Genomic DNA, 19,814 nt, shown 5'->3' with positions numbered 1-19,814 from the left:
GATAAAAGAACAGGAGAATCATCTCGCTATAAATGATCTGTTTTTAATAAATTGTACCCAGAAAAATACTAGAATTTACGCTGTACATACTTTACATAAGATAACAATGCTACAAAACAGTATTATCACCACACCCATGATTTTTTTTGTTCAACCGTAGGCATACAGGAAAAAAAATAAAAAGTTATTATTTGACAATTTACAGATTAATATGGATCTTAACTATCATAGAGTTTATTAGAAAAATATTAAATGAACATGATAAAACAAAAATGAAAATGCTTTAGAAAATTACATCGTATTATACATGGCATATCATGATTTTAGAAATCAAGTGTACGTTAACCTCTTGCCCTTATATGTAAATCTGCGAGGACTGAATCTGATGGAGTGCATTCTATTTATTTATTAATATAAAATATTAAATGAACAGTGTTGTTTTCATTAATTATTAATAAGTATTATTTTTAAATTAATATTATTGAAGTAAAACAGCATCAGACATTTAACGAGATTAACATTATTATATTTACTTTATGAGTGCTATCAAAAACTTTAAAACCTTATAATTATAATCACTCCATAACTGTTATCAAACACTTTAAGCTCTTTTAAATATACTGGTATATATATATATATATAATATGAATAAACACTATTTTGTACACTTAAAATGTACACACAAACATTTTCTAAAAGTATGAATTTTGATTCAGATAATAATTGAATAACTATAAAAGAGCTCCTAAAAATCAAAAGTTGATAGTGATTTTACCATTGTTTTGCTTAAAATGGTAAAAAATTACGATTTCATAAAATACTATACTATAAGGTTGTACAATTATGTTTATCACGTCTTTGAATTTATAGGTACACACATAAACATATATACGTATATATAATTATATATATATATATATATATAATATGTAACAAATAAAAATTCAAAATTATAAGCTTTTTAATAACAATAGCGTGTCGACGGACAAAACATCACAACAACTCCCTGTTTATTATAAATTTTAATATTATATGCGTATAGGTACGTTACATCGTGGTTTCCGGATAACGATCACGTAATTCTATAATTATTGTTATTATCGTATCGCCGCGTTTCACTGCTGCAATAATATACGTATATTATAATACACATATAATATACTGCCGTTATACAGAGTGATTTTTTATTCGCGGACTTGTTTGGTTTTTATATTATCTTATGAATTATCTATCATGTATTTTTTGTTTCCAATATTAAACGTTTTACACAACACATTTGAGACTTTTGGGTTTTACACATCATTTGCTACTCATAATTATCAGTTTATTATTATTGCGTTTCGAAAATAAATTGATTATAATTCTTCAAAAATCGCTCGTATTCTCGTCCAATCTGGTCCGCGACAAAACGATCGCCCTGTACACTCATATTCGCAATAATAAAATAATGTTATATTATTATAGTTATACATATTTTTAATTATAACCCGCGCTGATACGCAACCATATTATATATGTACTTGTCGTTTTCGCAGATGGCGTGTTTCGAGATCTTGAAGAACTTCTCGTATATGGTCACCACTCAAGCCATGCAAGTGAAAACAAACATGCTGCTGTCCGTGTTGAAAATCGCCGAGGTCGACATACTACTTCCGGTGTCCAATTCGCGGAGCGCGAACTTGTCGCCGGACACGTGCACGGCAACGCTGTTACTGGTAATTATCGCCGCGGCGGTTATAATCTAGAGCCGAAGACTTACGGCGCCGCTCGGACGTTACGATAATACAATTATTATTATTATTATTATTATCGTTGTCGTCGTCGTCGTCGTTTTGTAAAGAACGAGATTCGTCGAGTTTACTATTTTCTTGTAATTTTGTTTTTGTTTTTGTTTTATAATAATATTATAAGTGTGATACTCCGACTGGTACGCGATGATGATAACAGTAGGTGGTTCGATACGGCGTAAATTCAATACGAATTTGATCCATACTAAACGTATAAAAACGTATTATATAAGTGTTATTTTTATGACTTGCGACTTTCGTCGTTTAATAGACCGTCACTATTCTATAAATGTTTTCCAACGCTACCGCAATAATATTATTATTATTATTATTGTATATTGTTGTCTCGACGTCGTCTCGTCGTTCCGCTGGACGTTTTCGCCACTTTACGGACAGTCTCGTGCGATATCTATCCCCGCCATTATCGATTACCGATGTACGTAATAGATTCTCAAAACGGTTATTATTATTTCATGCCTTTTCGAATCGCTCAAATATTTAAATTACCACAATATACCATAATATTATCATACGTTAGATATGTTGTTGTTTATAATATTACGATCGTTTAATATAACATTAATATCATAATTATTATTTATTATTATTGGTAGGTACAATTCAAAACTCGGGTGTCTAAGAGAGAGTTTCACCTGTACTACCCAATTGATATTAATATGAGATTTATTAGTGCGTTCTGTAACGTTTAACTATAATCGCACTTGTAAAAGTCGATACTATAAAATTATATAGATATGATGTTCCAACAAGTGCAATATTAAATTGCACCTATATCGTAATTTAAAATATATTAATAGCGCTTACACTGTTGCTGCTGCTGTCGTGGTGTCTGTAAGACGGGTGAAAAAACGCTAAATTAATTCGCTTAAAGAATAACACGAAAATTATAAAATTATTATTACTATAGTGCGAAAACAGTCTTTGAAACTCGAATAAATTGCCCGGAGGCTTAAAATATGGCCAACCACTTCCCGGAAACTTGGCAATTTGAAATATTAATTTAGAAAACAATGGCGTTGACAATGTGTATATTCAACGGACGGATAGGGTCACCTCAAATAATTTAAAAGCAGGTCATTTTCAAAAATAAATTTTCCGAAATCGTAATCATATCAATACAATAATACAAACAATAAATTTGTGTATTCGTAATATATTTGTGATATATATAATTTTTCTGAAAAAACGTGTGTTTATCGGCATTTTTTACTCCAAATTATTATTCAGTTAATAATTCCACTAAAATTTAATAAAACTGAACGCTAATATTTCATTTTTGTTTGTTTACAATAATTTAAGACTTAATCAATTTTTTTAGCAAAATATCTTAATTTATTAAAGCAGTGACCAGAAATCAATATAGACAAGTGACTTATATTATATTGATTGTCAAAGATAACCCTATAAAAACAAATACCCTAATAACGAAACAACCTAAGAACTGATTCAGACATTTTGAGACTACCACTGATACTGTGGTAAATACATAATATAACCTGGTACTTAGGACTGAAAACTATGCAGCTCATAAATATTTAAAAATTACATTGACCCTAGGGAGATAACTGATTGGAATTAATAAATGAAAACAAACAGGCACCTTCTATTCTAAGATTGTTGATATTTTATATCCTATTCTGCAGGTCTTTAAAGCAAGACAAGACTCTTTTTTTATTATTTAATTAAATTCAAATAGTCTAAACGTATGGTATCTTACGTATCTATGGCCCAGCTTTCCTCATTAATTTATAGCATTATCACATATTTCTTTAAACTTATATAGTTATTTTTATTAACTAAAAAAAAAATTCACTGCATAAAATATATAAAATTATTATAATGATTTGTATAATTACAACTTAAATAACTTTAATTTATAATTTTAATGATAATTTAATAAATTCACTAAATATTGGTTTATTTCCATATTATTATCTTATAAATAACAAGAAAAAATTTCAATAACGTATTCTTAACAAGATAGCTCAATTATTGTTGTATGTTTCATTTTTCATTATTGTTAGGCTATAAAATGAATATTGTCAGCGCCGTTTAAAGTATCATCAGAAAAACTCAATTTCTATAATTTTCATGAATATCTTTATACATAATCAAACACGGATTAAGGAAATTAAGTGAACTCAAGTGGCTTATTCTGTTTTTAACCTAAAATTACAGAAACACGTGGAGTAGTATAAAAATCATTGACGATAATTCCTCATTTCCAGTAGCGCTTTGGCTTCCTAGTCCGACCAAAAATGATTACAACGGTATTTATTTTCTTTAATACTATATCATATCAAAATGAATTTAAGCACTTAAAAAACCGTCGCATGTAACAAATTTAATATTATATATTTATTACGCCGTCAGAACGTCCTTCGACGAATAAATTTTTTTGATCAGTTTTATACCAAAACAGATATATCAACTGGACTCGGGGTATCGGTTCTAACGAAATACGCGTATTCGCGAGCAAATATTATTATCATATACTAACGGATTTCCATTCGTATCGACCGGATATTTCGTTTTTATATATATTTTATACGCGGTTAACTGTCAAAAAAGAGGTTTCACCCAATTTCCCGTAAATTCGGTTCGTCGGACGTTATATACGTGCGTCGTATAATACGTGGTTTACGCCCCGGTGAAGGTATAATAATAATGATAATGATAATAATATAGTATGAAGTAGAGTGGGCTATATTATGGTATACAACAGACCGGTAGTGTTTTGCGGAGGGATCCTGAGTACACACACGAGCTTGTGAATAAGTAAAAGAACTGAGGTGGTGGTATTTTACAGTGCTATATTGCCTACTAAATAATTAGGTACGAAAAGCCGACAGTATGTATAATAACGATATGTGTGGAACAAAATGATTATATGCGCTCGCCTCGCTCGCTGTAGTTACAGTTTTATCGGAAATTTCGTCTTTCAAGTCCAGATCGAGTCCATTAGAGGCGACAGAGGTTCTTATACTCGGTCGTGAATCTCTGCTGATGAAAAAAAGTTCATGTTTTTTGTAAAATATTTACGTTTAATAACTTTGTGATTACTGTTATTTTATGATCAATGAATTTGAAGTAAAGTACCTACTAAAATCATACACACAATTAAAATATAAATATATAAAATAACTGCTCATAAATTATAAGCCATATACAGAGGTACAATATATACGCAATAATTCGAATCCAAAATAATAAAAACCGAAATTAATATACTAATCGTTATTAAACTGAAATTATAATAACGCGATTATTTACACGATACTAATATTTAGTTTTCGAGCTGGTTAAAGGTTATCAATTTTGAACAGTGTGTTAAAGAAATAAAAATAAATTACGATATATTAATACAGAGAGCAATAAATACAGAAATGAGATTATTTGTTACATATTATTATGCTACGTGAGTATATTGATATTTGATTGTAACAACTATTCAAAAATAGTTTTACTCGTATAAATGTGTTGGGTTTTAATTTTTATAATAATCAATCAAATATTTTATAATTTGGAAATAGTTTAGTATAATATTCGCATTCTTAAAATTACTGGTACCCCGTATACCTTAAACCAGCCTAACATCTTAATGTAAATTGATGAAAACATACATACACTCACTTAAACATTACTCATTAAGATATATTATTAATCATTTAATAACAAAAAGCAATTTACAAGCAATATAACGTATAACAATAATTTATGAAATACAAATCAGGAATCTTACGAAGTCTAAGGCCAAGTTAAAATACTCGTTGCCACGTCGCACGCTTCACCACCCTCCAACCGCCACCCATTACAGTGCGCTCGCCGCCAAACTCAGACGTGCGTATCCAGAGCTCTACTTCGGTCAAGGGCCCGCGATAAGGACGACGACAAACACGTGATACGAATTCTGAGTCACACAAATGAATGTGAGTGTGGTGAACAACGTTTAATATATTATGAAAGAGAAAAAAAGATAGCATTGTGGGGTAGTTGAAAAAGCCCAACAGTAAAATGCGCGCAGGCTGCAAACTCTAAAAATAAACTTTTACGCAGCGGAGGAGGAGGAGAGTAAATACGATTTATGGTTTATGACTTTTCAATATTGAAAATTACTGCGCAATGTAACTTTATATTATATGAACTGACAAACGAAAAAATCGACGTCTCCCAAAATAGGAAATATTCTACAACAAAAATAAAGGAAAAATATAGCTATGTGACTAATAATCAAAATAAATAATAATAAACTATACGTATGTTGTCCAGTGGCGTGATTAAGAGGGATATCCGGTATTGATTTTCAATGTATAAATACAATTGTTTCGGGTAATCTAAAGTCGGAAAAGTCTATCCTATTTGAAAATCCGATCAAGTTATACATTTTTTTAATAGAGCTGATGCTCTTTTATATTTACGATAAAACCAGTATTAGTTGAGGTAACTTACGATTTTGACCGAAGAAGATAGCTACATTTTTATTGTTACTAAAATTATAATTATATTATTTATTATTTTTTGGAAAAAATAATGAAAAAAAAATTGATTACTCTCATTTTATTATTGTTGACAGACCATTTATCTAAATTTGTCTTTCATTATTTAAAATTCATCAAGTATTCAACGGTGAATACTACTTCTTAAAATAAATAGGTGAATAAATTTTCTCGTTAGAATCAAAGCAAACATATCAATAAGATGTTAAAATCCGTGCTCAATCTCAAAATTACATTTTTAGATAGATCGGGGGTAACAACACCAAAGAATAAAAATTGATCAATGTAGCATAAAAAATTATGATATTTTGATTAAATAATTCCTATATTATAAAATCCATACAAAAATTAGATCTATTTTGTAATCTCTAATATCACAGCAATTTAATAATATAAAGAAAAAAAACCAAAACATTATTTTTCAATGGCAGATCAGAAAATAATACACATAACCGTCAAGCATACAATAAACCGACCAATAAATTGTAAGGTCTTGGAGTAGATATAAAAATAATAAGATTATACAGTATTATTTTTCGAGTAAGGATTTGTGTGTATGCAATTCATGTCGCGTAGCTGTATAACACTGTTTAAAAAAATAATATTATAAACTATTGACTGACGTCGATTCACCGTCCACCACTGCAGTAGTTTAAAAGTAAAAGCGTGCGTTTAAAAATTTCGTGCAAAATCATTATTATTATACCATATAATGCAGTTACTTTCTCATTTACCGGATTTAAGTACTCCTATCGCATTTTTATCGTTGTTTATTAATTAACTTTGTCAACTATATACGAGAGATACGTAGCTCAGAATAATTATAATATAACAGTAATAATAATAATAACAATATTATCCACGAAAAATTAATAATATAATTTATATTGTAAACATTTGATAAGTACCTACCTTTAATTGGTGCTTTGAGGGTTCGTTAAGGTATTCTCACATTATATTTTTTCGGCGATTTGTGTACAATACGCTTTAAAATGTAAAACATTTATTTAACGATTATTAGACATGACAGCAAATAAATAAATAAATATTATATATTATATTAAAACTGTTTGTGCAAGTAATTTTTTCTCGACATGAAAATTAATTAACATAATTTACATAATAATTAAGTATTTTCAGTTTTCACCGTATTTTTTTTTTTTTACAAAAAAAGCAATAATAATAAAATATTATGTTTTTTTTGCCCCCAAAACGAACCTTCGAAGTAATTTATTATAAAGGCTTTCTGTATATTCACATTGTGCGTGAATTTTTGAGTATAAAACGATATTTTTTGAATCAAAAAAACAAAAAATTAAAACGATCATTTACAGTACATATTACATATTATACTCTGTTAGGTAGGTATGCAAAATATAAATATTATATTACCATTTATCGTGAAAACATGCTCGGTAAATTTGGCTGAATTTTGTTTGCGTCCATGTTTAATATTATTTAAACAAATAACGAGTAAATATTTCTTGTTTCTACAAACGACTAAGCAACCAGTTTCGTTTTGAATCATACCATTTTAAACATTGTAGTTGTTTTTGTTCATACCTATTTAATAATTATACCCATTATGTCCAATGAATATAGGTATTACTGCATATTTCTCAACTATGAACGAAAGTTATTGAAATAGTACAAAAAAAAAAAAAGAAAGACATTTACACCCAGAAAAATTAAAAATGTGGCATATATATTATGTATACAAACATCTATAAACAGTACGTTAATTTACCTTACTCTGCTTAAACTATAACCGAAAAATTAACCAAACTTACATCTATGACTATATAACATTAAATTATTATAATAACATAACAACTGCAGATATTGCTCATTATAACTCGCCGCCACTTGTAGTGAAAACTATGTCAGCACGTATATTGTTCTAAGTATATATATATATATATAATATAAGATCGATGATGATGACGACAAAATCGTATGGCAGTGGCGGCGGTGTACAGCATTCTTATATAAAATAGACTTTGACGTACATAATAATATTATTTATATACCGCTCGTAATATTATAACAACAACATATATGTAGTACTGGCAATATATATATATATATATATATATACAGTATATGTTTGCCGTCGATCGATTGATGTTTAATTTACGTTGCGAATTATTATTGCGATAATACCTATATAATACCCATAACGCGCAAGTATATAGGCGAACGATTGACGTTGAAACACTCTCTTAAAGTTAACCCTAAGCGTTGTATTTGGCCGTCGAGCGCAATCAGAGAAACGAATATAACGCGTATTATATTATATGTATTATTATTTAGGTCAGGTCGCGTGACCTTGCTAAAAAACATAATAATAATAATAATATAATATACCTACCCCGAACGCTATACGCTAACGTTCACATAATATTGTGAAGTGTGTAGTGCGTATACGTACAACGGTTGGTTTCGATCGCATATATTATTATATACGTACGCGATATCAACGGTTATCGTGTGTACGCGTTCGTTGTTGTTACATTATTATTATTATTATTGTTATTAGTATATAAATGAAAATAAGTATTCACAGTGTGTGGACTTGTGTGTATAGTATTATTTTACAGTCCGGTGTCCGTTAGCGACGTTCGTGTAATAATAACAGATGGGTGATATTGAAACAATTATTATAGGTCGAGTGTGTTGCTATACCTATAAATATATAATACGCATACACATAACAATCTAATCACAATGTGAGACACGTACAACACTATATACGAAATCGATGCGATTCTGCGTCGTAATGCTGAGCTCATTTTGTAATAAGAAATTTAGGTTTTACTTAGAAAAAACAAAATAAAATAAAAAATAAAAAACTTATTTTTAGCATATCATTTATCGAATGTTATTATAATATAATACAACAATATATTATATATACTTTGAGGGCCTATATAATTATAAGTGTAACACGAGTACCTATACATATATTATTATAATATTATCTAGGAATTATGAATTGTACATTTTGTTGTTTAACGTTAATTATTGTACATGTTATGTCATTATGTAGTGGTTTAAAAAAGGTGATGATCAAATTTTAAATAATTACGACAGCAGACGAAATGTGTGCTGTAATCTCTGTAGCGGACGGACCGGAATATCATAAATATTATATTATGTTTAAGCCGCGGTATCGACATCATACGTATAGTATCAGATTTTCTTGCACTCGTTAATCGGTGTACAAATAATATGCCAAACGAACCCATTGCCACTCGTAACAGTGACGTGAAAATAGAATTTACTCGATAATACCGATGCTGAAATTAATTTTCGAAACGCGCGCGTGTGATATTCTAGTAAAATATTATGTTTAACAAATGTCGAGGGCATTTTTTTTTTCTAAAAAATATACTCATATTGCAACTTTAAAATTAATTTTTTAAACAACGATAGGTGGTATAATCTATACATGATACCTAACTTTTGCGGTCCTGATGTCTTGGTTTATAAATTAATTTTACTTTCAAACTTCAAAGTTTAGCGCAGTTATATAATATACTTTGTTTGACTAATGCAAATATCATGACCGTATAACGTTTCAACGCAATGTCATCTGTATGGCCATAAAATACATTGCAATCATGTCAACGCATTAGTGCACATACGTCATACGTGAGGCTCAGCAGACGTTGTATGCGTACACGTCTCGGATGGGAATAGAGAGTATAATATGTGGATCGAAGCGATACGGACGGAATATGCAAACAACGCAAACTCGCGTATCGAACAAAAAACTGTTCGGACTTTTTCATTTTACGGTGTAGTTAATTAAAGAAAGTGCGCGGCGTATATAAGGACTCGCGAGACGTTACAATCATCATAATAATAATAATAATAATAATAATAATGATATATATATATATATATATATTAATATAATATATCATAATATTATTATCATTGTGTAAAAAACTTATTTATATTATATTTATGTTGTTTTTTTTTTTCTTCCAAACGCAGCAGGCAACTTCGGTTCGCGTACTTGAAATATCTCGTGAACGCATAATACCTACGTATATACATTAATGATCTCTTCAACTTTTTATCCGAGATCAAGCGCGCGTCGTCTACAAAATATTATACATATACTGCCGCGTACTAACCTTGTTTTTAATGTCTCCCGAAGAATTTGTCCGCAAATTGAAATTATAATTCCTCCGATCACAGTTGTACACCTAATATTTTATCACGTTCGTAAACTATTCTATACGACCGTGTAGGTACTTTGTCGATTGATAATAATAATAAATAAACTATCGGTACTGGTCCACGTCGGAACATCGAACAATATATTATTATAATACGTCGTACATATACTACACATTATACAGACATGACTACACTGTCACAATATATTACCTTTATATACAGCACACGCATATCATATAAAAAATTTAAATACGATAAGGATCTCGTTGTACACGGGGCAGGATAAAGGATTTTTCACCTGTCAAAATTCATCGGTCATATAATGTTTTACTCCTTTTTTATTTCAATAACTTCTTCGAGGGTTACGGTTATTATCTCGCAATTAATAATTACAGCTTATGCCGCTTATGGAATTCATATTTAAAAAAAAAAAAAAAATTGGTCGTCTACTATCTATAAATAATGCTGTCAAATTTATTAATAGTATTATAATTTATGATTATTTTACATTTACAATTATACATTTTTTTTATTTTTTATTATAATTATTTAGTTTTTATTCGTTTACGTTTCAAATATTAAAAGTTAAATTGATTTTTTAACTAGGTTATTTTCCACTAAAATTAATTTTGAATAAAATCATAATTTACAAATTGAAAATTATCTATACTTTCATATTCTGTAAATTCGGTATTCGCCGTGAGCAATTTTCGATTATCCTGCCACCCCCTTGCCGACATCATATATGTCATTCATCGATCGTCGGAGAGTCGTATATTATATTTATCGCAGCCGTAGTTATGCGTTGTTGAATTGGTACGTTTATGTGTTATATAATATTCAGAGTTTCGCCATTTTACCAATCGATCAGTGTAATGTCGTCTGAACACGATATCATATTATTATTATTATTATTATTAGGTATCTGTATATGTAGGTACGGCTGAACGTTAGAAATCGTGTTCGCGTGCATACTTTATCATACACGACGTTAACTATGCGCTGCTCAGGGCTACGCTAAACAGCAGATAACTATTTTCCAACGATACGATAGAGTTTTGGTTGCAGGACACCGACACGATAAACAATTTTAATACGTACCAATTGAATTTCGTTATAATATCATATTGGACACGTCGTCAAAAGGGTTCACCGTTGTAACGCGTTTGACGGAACTTCGAGTCTAATAATAATTATTAACTATTAATTGTTGTTAATTAAAGGCGTCGACGCGTAAAAACCATTTGATCGCATTATGCAAATAACGCATTTATAATCACTAAAACTCTATCTATCTGTACCTCTTCGTGTATTTTAATGGATTATGAATATAATTATTTAAAAATGTTCAGCTCAATAACCGAAATCAATATTATAAATGTCAACAGTGTATAATGTGCAATACCAGTATCTGCACTTAAGTCAACCGGTCGGGTTATAATAATTGTACCCTCATAAATCAATTAGCAGGGCTAGTGACATAAAGCTCCAAATAACTTTGCAATAATAAGCGCAATGACATATCCTTAAAACGATCGTAAAAAAAACACCGAGTATACTCACTAATAAATTATTAAAATATGCAAAAAAAGGTACAATAATTATTATAATTTATAGTTACGTTTTTAACATCTCGTAATGTATTAGATATATTGTATAAGTAATATATTGATAAATTCCAATGTTATATAACTATATAATACAAAAAACTTGTTATTCATTTAATGAATAATTTTTGTTTTTGATATTATTCGTTAATCTATCTGAATCATGATAATAATATATTTACCGAATAACAAATAATGATTTTCTAGACGTTTTACATTTTTTTCCTCTTATAATAAATGACAATATAAACGTAAATTATAGCGTTAAAAATACAAAAACAATATTATAGCATCAAAACTCCGCAAGATACATAAATTACTATAAAATCATATTTTACGACTTGGATATCAGAAACGAATTTATAACCCACTTGGGTGTCTCAAAACAAACATGCAAATTATATAAGTCACGAGCCCTGTCTGTGTGAAAGGGACTGTATTACACGGGACGTGTGAACAAACCTAACTCACGATTTCGTCTCCCGGCTCATAGTTAACACGTAATATGACGTGTCATAAGCGTAAATATCTCTTAACTCGATTATAGGGAGTTATAGCATGCAACGACGCCACGTTAGGCGACTATAGATGCGTATCTAATAAAAAAGAAGACATTTTTACTAATTATTGTTCTACGATACACGACCTGTATAAGATAACTGTTTGCATATTATTTTAAAGGAATTTCAAAATCGTCGCGAGTAAACATCCACGAAAATAGGATATAATACTCGTAAAAACAGGACACCCCGAATAGTTTTCATATAACATATTTGTATAAGCTATAACAATATTTATGTTATGTGGTTTAGAAGTAGGTAAATAGGTGATACGCGTAACATATTTTGTGACATACTCGACGTGTTTGATATGCGTAGAAAGTCTGTGACAAAAGAATTCGCGTCATAACTATCTGATTAGTTTTTTTATTTTTAATTTTGATTAAACTTGGTTTTTTTATCCGTTTAGTAAGCAAACTATACTTACGTCAACTCACATTTCTTCAATACAATTATTTTGCAATAGTAAAAATGATAATAATCTAACAACTGTTCGTTGATGTGATCACATCTCTCGTATAACATTTTTAATATAATATTATGGACCGAATTTTCGGAGAAATTATTAATGAATAAGAACTCGATTCTTAGTAGTGGATCGTTGTTATGACTTTTTCAGTCCAATAATTTAATTATCTTTACGGAAACACGAAAATCCCACCGCTCTGTTTATTTTAAACACAAAATAATAACTAAATCATCTTCTCAGTAAAAAAAACATTTTGTCCGCGGTAAAAAATAATGTGTTATGAATTGCTCAATTTAACTATTTGGTCTATTATATTGTTTACACATCATAATATTAACATAATGTTGAAAATCAGTATAATATATCGATGAGAAAATACACGTATACGTAATATTATACGAATGTTGTTAGTACGCGGTTCACAGGTCAAATCATATGGATTTAATCACTCGTGAATATCAATAACGTTATTTCGCATTCAGAAATATACATTTTTCAGACATCGCGTGCTACTCATTTCGGGCCGCGTTCTGGTATACAAATCATTATTATCGTGGTAAACGAGTATACGAAAATAGACTTTCTGCTGAATAATTTAAACAAAGTTACCTGTAGTACAAAATGCATATTTTATCACAATTGTGGAAAACGCCAAATGAGTTGCGAACACCTAAGAACTGATTTAACAACGTTATTGTTGGAGTTTGTTTAATCGGATGATATCATCAATATGATATTGTAATTTATTATTATTGATTATATAGTAATAATGCGTAATGCAAATGTGTAAAATTCACTAACAACGAAAAACATTACAGTACATTCATTAACAAACCCATCTTATCACATCGATACCCAATTAAAATTATAAAAAAAATATCTCAAAATATGTAAATGATTTTTTTTTTTAAATATATTGCGATCGTGGCGTATTCGCGATTCGTTCGGAATACAATACTGCGTTAGCAGTGGCTCTCAACCTCTTTATGCTCACGGCACATTTCTTATAACCATTATACGTTTTGACGGAACACTATAGTAATAAAGTAATAAAAATGTTAATAGAAATTTCTATTTTTAACACCTAATAATCTCTCGCGGCACACTTATGTGCCGCGGAATACCGCGGTTGAGAAACACTGACTTATAGTACGCCGGCCGAATGTAGTTTAACGTAAGACACAATTATTTTTCGAAAAACCATTAACCGTAATTAAAATTATTTCTTTTACGCGAGTAATGTCAAAAACAAAAATCGACGGAATGAACCGAGTATAATATAATTGATGAGTGTCTAGGTCGTCTTCGAAAAGGTCTGGTGGGTGTAGGTTCGGGTCTATTTAAAATGCAACGCGTGGGATCCATCTTGAATTGCATTATAACTTGTACGTTATAATATAACATGGTATGGTGCACGATATAGTGTCGTCGGTGGTTATTATTATACGCGCAGAGGTCATTAAAACTTTCGTGTAACGATCGCGATACATCGTTGCACGACATTTTATCGATCATATCGATCGTTGTTTCTATGATTTTTATTGCCGATGGCATTGTGCAGTGAACATTTTTTGCGGCATAAATATATAGGTATGACCATCTGAATGATAATCGATCAACGGCACACGATAATATTCGTCGGCAGTAACCTTGAAAACATAAGAACTGTTACCTACTACCCCACGAAAAACATCGTCACGTCAGTATAGATACAATACAATTTACGATTTAAGACGAATTATTATTCATAATCATTTATCATTAAAAGTGTATTTAATGATATTATTGTGAAGCTGTCCCGCGACGAAAATCTCCTGTTGTTCTGTTTCTATAATTTTTGCATACTTTCTTCTCGACGTAATAATTATACAAAATGCTATATTATTTTTCAATTAATTATACTATCATTATAACTCACGCTTAAAAATTCACGTCCAGCGAATTACTCTTGAACTCACTAAATTTTTCTCGCAGTTAGACGCATGTAGTTTGGTCGAGCAATTTTTTAAAACCATTTTTTCTTATAAACCGTGTATCGTTATTTCCTTATCGTCATTGATCTATAAATTATCTAACGCGATCGGTTCACGCAACAAATACGCGTATTAAACAGAAAAAATAAACAATTTAAATATTATTATCACGGCGGTGACGTACGAAAACGATTGGCTCGCCAATTATATTATACTCTAAAATATGCGATCAAACGCACTGTATCGTTTCAAATGTATAGAGATCGTTACATTAAACATCATACTTCGCCATAATTCAATATAACGCTCCCACGTAACCATATAGTAATTAAACTATACACACACACGAGGATAAAATCCAATTTTGATCACTAATTAATTATTCAGACGTTTAATATTATTGTTATTATATGAAACCGGCAATGTGACGCTGTACATTTATACGTAATAGGTATATCACAATAATAATACGTATCTACGTTAAAATAGGCAAATTCGTCCGCTACGTGATTGCAATTATATACAGAATCGAAGAGTGGTTATTTATTGTTTTTGGTCATAAATTATTATTATTATTATTGTTGTTGATGTTGTATTTGCAGAAGTATTAAGTGTACAATATAATCGTAATCGTACGATATATTATAGACTATTATGATATATATTAAAGCATCTAGGGCGTAAAAAATACATACAAACAACAATAAATCAATGCGAAACAATCGATAGATATAACAAACTTATATTGTGTTATTGTTTCGTGTCTCTTTATTTCTCATACAATACTGCAGGGCATGACATATCTTCTGAACATATCATTAAAACGTAATATTATATGCTTAATGTATATTATGATAGTGTTATGTTATTATATTCTAATTCTAAAACAATATTATACTGTGTCGCGACTGTGTTGTGATAATCGCGTTTCGTACGCCGACGTAACCAAAACGTAATGAAGTCAATGTGTTTGCATACTTGACACGCTGCTCCGAGTGTCGTATGTGTTGTAGCTATACGTAGGCATAAATAAAACGAATAATTCTCAAACGAACGAAAACATATCAAAAATTATTTATGATGTGATATTATAGAAATTAATGATAAAAAAAAAAAAAACAATGTAATATTTTTATGTAACGAAAATATATATATAATATTATACATGTACCTAGTTTAAAATGCATACGCTATTAAATACCTAATAAGCGAATGCAGTTAAAGTATAAACCTATTCTCTTGTCTCAAGCAACTTTTTTAAACGTATTAGTGTTAGTAATATTTATAACTTGTATTAACATGTTACAACAGACATATCACTTGATAACTTAAGAGGGTAATGTTTATGTGTTTTTTTTTTTTTGTATGTACTTTGTTAGAAGCATACGTAACGCGTATGTTTATGTAGAACATATTATAAATAATATTATAAGAATAGATTTATTGTAAAGTATTATACCGTAGCTTTAACAAATATATGTTTATATATAGAGAGATATGTATAAATGGATGCATTATATACTCGTATGTTTTTTTTTTTTCAATTATTTCAAATCTCAATCATTAGATTATTATAATAATAATAATAATAACTAATAAATCGTATAATATTATGTATTTGAAGTATACAGCCAATTATGTTTATTGATAATATATGAACATTATTTTATGGTGCGTTTATGGTTACGTACAGACGAATATTAGTGACGAGACTAGGTGATTTTTAAGATTATATAGTTAAAAGTTGAGTTATAGATAATTTTTTTTTTTTTGTTATTATTATTGCTATAATTATTATTATTATTTTATTACGATTTTATGTAAATGTTGACTCCTGAGACACTTTCAACTATACTAATGAATAAGTATTAGCTAATAAATATTTTTAATAACAAAATACTTATATACTATACAATTTATTATATAAATTAAATCGTGTTTAGTATATATTTTGTTGTTTTAGTAAGTTTCAATTCAATTTTTGTGTTGAACAAAAAATATAAACTTATAAGATATAACTAATGACTTAACTTAGTTACATATTTTTTACTCAGAAACTTTTTACTTGGTTTTTTTTTTCAATCTATCTAGCAACAACAACAACATAATTCCCCAACCTTACAGTCACGACATAATGTTCATATATCTATAATAAACCGCAGAATATAATTTTTTGTCATTTAATAAAAATTGATTTGATTGTGTTTAAATTACCTGAATACTATATTAAAATGTGTTTATAGAAGATTTATATTTTAGAACGAAGTTTGATAAAGTCTGAGTGCAAACGTGTACTCGAATTCCATTAAATTGTGAAATCCGAAATTCGATTCAAGTACACGGTTGATTAAGTAAATTAAAAAAAAAAAAAAAAAAAAAAAAAATTGTTTAAAGCTATATAAACATAATGATATTGTATATACATAATATGTATTTGTTTTATTTAGTGAAAATTATTTGAATGTGGTGATTTTACTTTGTGTATATAGAACTAATGTGTTTACGTGAACAAAAAATATATATTAATATAATATATAAGTAGTAAATTGTGGTTATTATAACGGCGACGGTTTCGACCTACACCGTTTTACCACTTCAATTGTAACTACAATAATATAATATAATATATTGTACTTAGTCCAATTAATATTTTGTTCTAGATTTTACTTTACTAATCGTTTAATCGGAAAAGTGTTTTATTGTTTATATATATCTTAGTGAAATAAATATTATGTTATGATAAAAATATTAATTATACACGTATCTGTTAAAACAATTCTATAGTCGTGTTTTTCTTTCAAAACGTTTTTAGCAATGTTTTTCCAACAGGTACCCGATTAAGCGTGTGCACATATTACAGTATTTATATCTATATAAAGTCAATTTTAAAATATTATATAAATCACGTGCAGTGCACATCGGGATCGACGATTTCGTCGGATAAAATCGATAAGAATTTTAAGAATGATATGGACACTATATTATATATATATAGCGCATCGGTGGCCAGCGAGAAGAGACTCGATCGCGAGTCGCCCAACGTATTGATAAATATGGAAGAGCCGAAATGAAAAAAAGGCCATATTAATGTGTAAGTATATATTTTTTGTAAAAATGTGTTGTGTATCTCTTACGATAAGATGCGAGTCGCACGAGTCTATGTCGCCAGTCGCAGTTTGGCCACCCCTGCAACTATGGAATATTTTATTGAGCATGCGAAACAACAAAACTATAATATTATCGTGTTGTTTCTTAATATTTAGTTTCCATATTATGCTCTCTCGATGATCCTTATGACATTGCTAACCATGTAACCAGCCTTACGATTTACCAACACACAGTCAAGGGGGGGGGATGCTATGGATGCTCGGGCACCCACGACTGTCGTCTAAGCCACCAACATAATAAAGTTGAATTTACTATAAATGATGTTATTTATTTTTTATGGAAAATCAATGTTATTTTTAAGTTAATATCGAAGAAATACTGATGTTTGAAAAAAAGTTAGCTCTAATAAATTAAAATATATAAAGTAGAAAGGTGTAACATTTTTTCTTTCGATCACCCCTTGTTAAAATTTTCTGGTTCCGTGCCTGAATAAACTTACTGTACTCTGAAATATTATAATCCTGTGAAAATACAATACGCATATATTATGTACGTTTCACACATACGTCGTCGGCATTTCTTTTTCGTCAAACGCGTCAGATGATCGTTTAAATTCAAAAGTCGATCGTATAGTGATGGTATTATGAAATGCGCAGATGCCTAACAAATAACGAGTGGAATATATACGTTTTCGGAATCGTGTGCATTATATATCATTATACGCTTTTCATACTTTTCAATAATATCGCGTATCCATTACCTGTTCGGGAAATCAATTTGTGTATGGTGTATTATATAAGATACGGGTAATATTTTAATGTGTTGCGTAAAGGGTTCCTGTTTACTTATACTTGGTATTCAACGACAATCAACAGATGAGGTAAAAGTTAGACTTAAGTATGTTTTTCGTCGAACCGCCCTACAACAGAAAAAAAATCATTACACACACCGGTACGCCTTTAATGGTTATATGCATCGCGCATTAGTGAGTACATATCTATTTCAAGATAAATATATATATCATATCATATATTTTCCAATCAATTTTTACATTTATATTTGTGGCGTTTGTGTTGAGTTAGGCGACCGACATCGCAAGACATGTTGGCGCTGGCGGGCTTTCAGTGCGCGGGTATAATTAATAAGCAATAATATATTACATATTTTATAAATGATCTGTTTGTTCTGAAAAGTATATTAAATAAAACGCCATGCAATACAAAATTAATACATTATTATTCGACAGGTATAATACTGCAGCGGTTGTAATTCGAGCTCTCTGAGCGGTCTGCGCATAATGTCGTCGTAATGGAAATCAATCGAAATACCAATACGAAATATTAATGTCAATCTGCCTCAGGTGATATTTTATAAATTCACAATCGCTTTATATGAAACTAGATATTCATAAATTTGTTTACTTTGTGTTTAGGTAAACCGAAATATATTATTATCGTGGTTTTCCCGTGGTATGCTTTATTGGCATTTTACCGAATGGTTTTCAACTATTATAACTTTAAAATATGATTGCGAGTAGAGACAGAATATGTGCATCAAGACGACCTGCGCTGGTGTGCACAATTATGTATTGATGTGATCGAT

At 29.6% G+C, this 19,814-nt stretch overlaps 1 protein-coding gene across 2 annotated transcripts in view; it reads left to right on the top strand.

The window, feature by feature from the left end:
* Positions 1 to 15,773, top strand: part of LOC132927398 (uncharacterized) — a 199,823-nt gene extending 184,050 nt beyond the window's left edge. For both annotated transcript variants that reach the window (XM_060991918.1, XM_060991919.1), the window contains exon 14: positions 1,536 to 15,773. In XM_060991918.1, the coding sequence (XP_060847901.1) occupies positions 1,536 to 1,745 (210 nt within the window). In that variant the 3' untranslated portion in view covers positions 1,746 to 15,773. The remainder of the gene's footprint in view (positions 1 to 1,535) is intronic.
* The last annotated feature ends 4,041 nt before the right edge of the window (positions 15,774 to 19,814 follow it).

This window comes from Rhopalosiphum padi, chromosome 3 (genome assembly GCF_020882245.1).
Source record: "Rhopalosiphum padi isolate XX-2018 chromosome 3, ASM2088224v1, whole genome shotgun sequence".
In the NCBI taxonomy this organism is placed as follows: Eukaryota; Metazoa; Arthropoda; class Insecta; order Hemiptera; family Aphididae; genus Rhopalosiphum; species Rhopalosiphum padi.
The sequence above is the reverse complement of the archived record's forward strand: the minus strand, read 5'-3'. Positions and strand labels throughout refer to the sequence as shown.